Source organism: Octodon degus, unplaced genomic scaffold (assembly GCF_000260255.1).
Source record: "Octodon degus isolate 3935 unplaced genomic scaffold, OctDeg1.0 scaffold00186, whole genome shotgun sequence".
Lineage (NCBI taxonomy): Eukaryota > Metazoa > Chordata > Mammalia > Rodentia > Octodontidae > Octodon > Octodon degus.
The window spans coordinates 4,459,237-4,464,356 of NW_004524762.1; the positions used below are offsets into that span (position 1 = coordinate 4,459,237).

At 39.7% G+C, this 5,120-nt stretch overlaps 1 protein-coding gene across 1 annotated transcript; it reads right to left on the reverse strand.

Moving 5' to 3' along the window:
* Window positions 1–1,356: 1,356 nt before the first annotated feature.
* On the reverse strand, window positions 1,357–1,656 carry LOC101561353 (small nuclear ribonucleoprotein Sm D2-like). The gene has a single exon (XM_012517523.1). The coding sequence runs from the start codon at window positions 1,654–1,656 to the stop codon at window positions 1,357–1,359; it is 300 nt and encodes a 99-aa protein (XP_012372977.1).
* Between the last annotated feature and the right edge of the window lie 3,464 nt (window positions 1,657–5,120).

A 5,120-nucleotide genomic window follows, 5' to 3' on the forward strand; every position in this document is an offset into this window, starting at 1 on the left:
TTTTTTTTTTTTTGCAGAACTGGGGATTGAACTCAGGACCTTGTGCTTGCCAGGGAAGCACTAATTTCACTGAGCCATCTCTCCAGCCCCTAAACAACTGAGCTAATGGGCGGGCCCCCTGACCATTCTTATAGACATTATTGCTCTTAATAAAATAGACATTTGAAACTTCTTTATAAAGGTAAAAGGGTTATTGAACATTGGAGAAGGGACAATTATATTGAACACCTGAAAGCACTTTGAAATTAATATACTAAATAATTATTGTATTTTAGCAACTGTGATGCAGATTTTTGTCTGTTCTTTCTTTCTGGGTTAGCAGTACTACCTGTTCTCTCCTGCGATGTGATAGTAGCGAGGATGTGATCATAATCCATGATTCTGGTTCCCTGGCCGCAGTGGTGTCTACTGTTAGTTCCCTACACTGCTGGGCACAGTGGTTGATCCAGGGGCTCATCTCTGACCAGTCCAGCCAGAACAAGATCCTTCTAGCAAGTCGCTGTGGCTGAGTCTGTGACTGTTGTGGATCATAGGTAGGTAAGACAAAACAGGAGAACACAGCCTGCCTACCGAGGGAAGTGGAGAACCCAACGGGAGGAAGGGAGCTCCGGGGAGATGGCTTCTTGCTGTTGCTGACCTGTGTTCTTCCTCTTTCCTGCCCACATTTTTTTTTTCTTCTTTTGGCGGAACCAGGGATTGAACTCAGGCCCTTGCACTTTGCCAGGCAAGCGCTTATTCTACTGAGCCATTTCCCTGGCCCCAACCACATTTTGAAAGGTAGACAAAATTGCTTTCCTCTCTGTTATCTTTTTTCTAGGTTGCTTTAAATTTTTGTCATTTAAAAATTTTTAAAAATCTCTAGTACTATTCACAATATTTTATTTCTAATAGAAATATGCATAGATTAAATTTTTCTTTAACTGGAAAGCTGTGACTCTTTAGGCATGTCATTTATATTCTCTCACCTTCAGTCTGTCATCGAGCATCATAATAATATTTATTTGTCAGGATTTGCTTACAGAGTGAGTGCATGCATTTAATGAGATGCTATATATAACATGCACAACTCATAGCCTTTCCATATTATTTTCTGTGAAACATTTTGTTTACTCGTTGAGGTAGAAAATGTGCTAGGTTGGAGTTTTCAAAAACCCATCTCTTTTGTCTGCAGCTTTGCATTTTTTCTCTCTGCAGATGGACCTACTTCCACATTCCATGAAAAAAAAAAAGCACATAACACTTTACTATCAGTACAGTGATGAAGGGTAGGTCTTCAAGGGGTGGGAGCAGTTACTGACAGCAGGGAGGCGGTCCCTACTTGCCGGTGATGAGTAGGTTCTGCAGCACCACGATGACCTAGCTCCTGTGCAGGAACATCTTGGAGATGTAGTGGTCCTTGTTGACCTGCTTCAATGTGTTCTTGCCTTTGCAAGTCCACACCACCTTCACGTTCTCCAGCACTACGTTGCAGTGCCTGTCAGAGACCTTCACCTGGCCTAGGAGTTTCTTATTGTTGCAGCAGTTGATGAGCACCTGGGTGTTGTTCTTGACTGACTGGGTCAGCACAGAAAGTGGACCCATATTAAATTCCTCCTCCACCCACTTCTGCAGCTCCTCTGGGGTCATTCCACTCTTGGGCTTGTTGAGGAGGCTCATGGTGGTAGTTTAGCCTCTGGGTTACTCTTGTCTTCCCACATTCCATGAACTTTTAACACTGCCATGTAAATTATTTTGGTCAGTGAGCTGTTAGCTGACTTTAATGCAAGCACAAGCTTGAATAGTGTTGCACAATGCAATCTGTTCTCTTGATCATGCTCTCTGATTGCACCTAACACCCCCGGCTTCTTCTAGAGGAGGTGAGGTTTGTGGTTAAGAGCTGCCTGGGGAGACTTAGTCTCTTGAGTAAAATAAATTCTTTTTGTTTTATGCCTTTGAGGTTTCAAAGTTATGATACAGCCATAAGTAGGGCAGCCAGTAGTTAACATGCAATTCTAGCAAATAGATTTTAATTCGAACTAATTCTTTTAGTAGAAAAACATATAATACAAATGGATATATTTGTGGCAATAAAAATCTGTTCATTAAAAATCTAGTACAGAAAAGTTTTACATCCATAGATACCATTGTGAAAATGGCCAGGGATACTGGTTCCTTATGCAAATATAATTAGAACCCTGAATCCCACCAGAATATTGCAAATATGGCATCTTATAAAGTAATATGAGCGAATGGATGCTTTAATGGCCATTGTTAGCCTGTAATCCATAGATTCAGAAGCCCCCATCTGTGAGACACACCATGGGAGCACTGCACATGCTGTGTAGCATAGACAGTCTAGTGTGAAGAAATCTTCCAGTTCTGACAAATGTTAAAGTAAGAGCTGTTACTGATATTTGTATTTTGACCTGTTCTTACATGATGTGCTATATAGATTATTCAGTCTGAAGAATATGCACATAATTATTTGATTTGTTGTGCATATTCAGTTGATACGGAGCATCTACTATCATATGTGGGATGTTTCCTATTCTCATGGCTGGGCTATACGCGTCTACACATCAATCTTACAGGAGTTCAACCGACAAGAGAATGAAGAGGGTTGAATATGATTGAGAAAGTTCTCATGGAAAAATGGGAAAGAGATGTCCTGTGGAAGGAAGGTGGGCTTTATTCAATCAGTGAATAGAGCAAATAGGTTATAAAAGCCTTTGCTTGTTCTGCCTGTCTGAGATGAACATTGGTTGTGTCTTCAGAGAGGAATTGACATTCTGGTTCTCACAACCTTTGAACCTGCAACAGAACTGTGCCATTTGTTCTCCTGGGATACTGTCTCTCTCCTCCTTCCTATTAAGCATTATGTATATGCATATATATGTGAAGAATGTAGACTAATATATATGTTCAGTGGGAAATTGCTATCAGAATGTGCACCTCGTAAGGTGAATTTATCTAGTTTAGTTAGTAGAAATAAAGAGAAGTTTAACAAAACAACAAACTAGAAGTGAATCAGATTTTACAGGAACAGGGAGGCAAAACAAAAGTATAAATGTGGAGGATCACCTGAGCAGCTCTCTTTGAAAGAAGAGCAACTGTCTCCAGTTTGACTGAGCCTGACCCTGTTTCCTCGTATTGTTCTGTACAGAGCTGGCTAGGACTTCTGTTTATCCTTCAGTTGGCCTTAAGCAATGTCTATTGGTCTAGCTGAGGTGCTGGTGATAGTCTTTGAAGGTGGCATGCGTGTGTGTTTCCCTGGTAATCTACACCTGCTGCTTTTTAATGTGAGCCGGGTCAAGACAGGACCTTAGAGCTAATGCTCCGTGCTGCCAGCTGGGATCAAGATAGAGGCTATGACTTCCTGGGGCTTGAAAGACTACATCAAAGCTGAAGAACCAGACTTACCAAAACATTAAATACTATATGATGCAAATTACTCTCTCTGCATATCCTCTCTGCATATAGCAGAGGTAAATTTAGGCCACCCACCTAGCTCAGCTCATAGTAGTCACCTATTTCTCACAATTCTCAGTCAATACTCCTCAAGCCACTCCTCCACTGAATAAAACTGGGTGAGGCCCTGGGTCCCTCTCTTGGTTCTGGAAAGCCATGTTCGTGGCTGGACTTAGAGACCCTTGACTCCCCGATGATTGAAAATATAATTTAGTGTCTTTATTTGCACCATGGGTTGCATTGAAAGTGGTAGATCGGCATCAACTTGATGGAATTCCAATAACATAACTTTGGGATTACAAATATTGACTTCTTGGACCGAGATGAGGATCTTGAAGTGTCTCCTACAGTATAAATATGCAGAACTGTGGTCCAGTTTGCTTTTTTTTCTATTGCTTAGAACAGTGAGGGCACCTCTGAGCTATTGGAGTCTTGGCTAGAACTAGCAAAGTCTACCAAAACTGCTTTACACATTCAGCTCTTTACTCGGCAAAAGGACTCTCTGCCTTTTAGCAGCTGTTTTGAGTAAAGAGGTAAAGTTAAGAAGGTTTAAATGTAATTTTGTAGTAATGTAAAGTTTCTATTGGAGATGGTTTGTGTCAAAGGCTTAGGGGATAGAATTTCTAGGCACAGGCAATTTTTCTTTTGTTTTTTCACTGCTGTCACTTTTGGATGAAAAACTTTTGAGCCTTTTATGCACATTGTCTTTTGTAGTGTCCTCTGGTTTTACTGTGCATGAAGAAGTCCTAAAAGCTGGAAACCCAGGACTTGGGAAAGAGGAGAATCATTCTTTTTGTGCCTGCTGCCCTATGTAGATGCAGAGAAAGATGAAATCAGTCACCTAAAATATCCAAAACAACAAAAATAAAGAAGAAATTGGTAAGCACATTCTTTGTTACTACCTTATTCCCAAAAAATAAACAACAAGAAGTGTGAGATTTAATGAAATGATGCAAGAATTTAGAGTGTATGAGTCAAAACTTAGAAGTTAGGGGTCCATGTATAATAGATCACAAAGTGATGGAGCAGTAAGACTTTTTCTTCCTTTTTTATTATTGTTTTTAATTAATTTTACTGAGAAAGAAATAGCAATGAGACAGTTTCAAAACAGTTTAGTATGAGTTACAATAATTAATACATTGCAGATTATTGTCTTCATAGTGGTTATTCATAGTACAAGACACAGACATAATATCCTGTCCAACACTATTAGTACAAATCTTTCTTCTCATTGAACAAAGAAAAAGTAGCTGCATATCTATCTTAACTATTTTGTATATAGACTTTTTCTGAAATAAAGGACAGGCAGCAGGGACGGGGCTATGGGAAAGTGAAACAGGAGTTATAACCACTGCTCGGAACTTGCATCTTGCAAAACTGAGTCACTTCAGGGCTTAAGAAAGCAAATCATGTGACGACAACTCCACATAGGAAGGGTGATCAGCAGAAGTCAGTGAGCTTCTTTTCTTTTCGTAGAGTTGGTGGTGGAGGAAAAGTTAGGAGCAGTTTGCTGTATGTAGTAACATACCAGAGATCAGCAGCAAAGAAGCAGAACAGAAAGTGTGGGGGAGTAAGGTGTGAACTGTAAATGTAGAAAGATTTATTTCTTTTCCAACTGAGTGAAATTAGGATGCTTTTATTTATTTATTTATTTATTTATTTATTTATTTATT

Excerpts from the sequence above, each read along its gene's own strand:
- LOC101561353 (XM_012517523.1), bottom strand. The coding sequence starts at position 1,656 with ATGAGCCTCCTCAACAAGCCCAAGAGTGGAATGACCCCAGAGGAGCTG.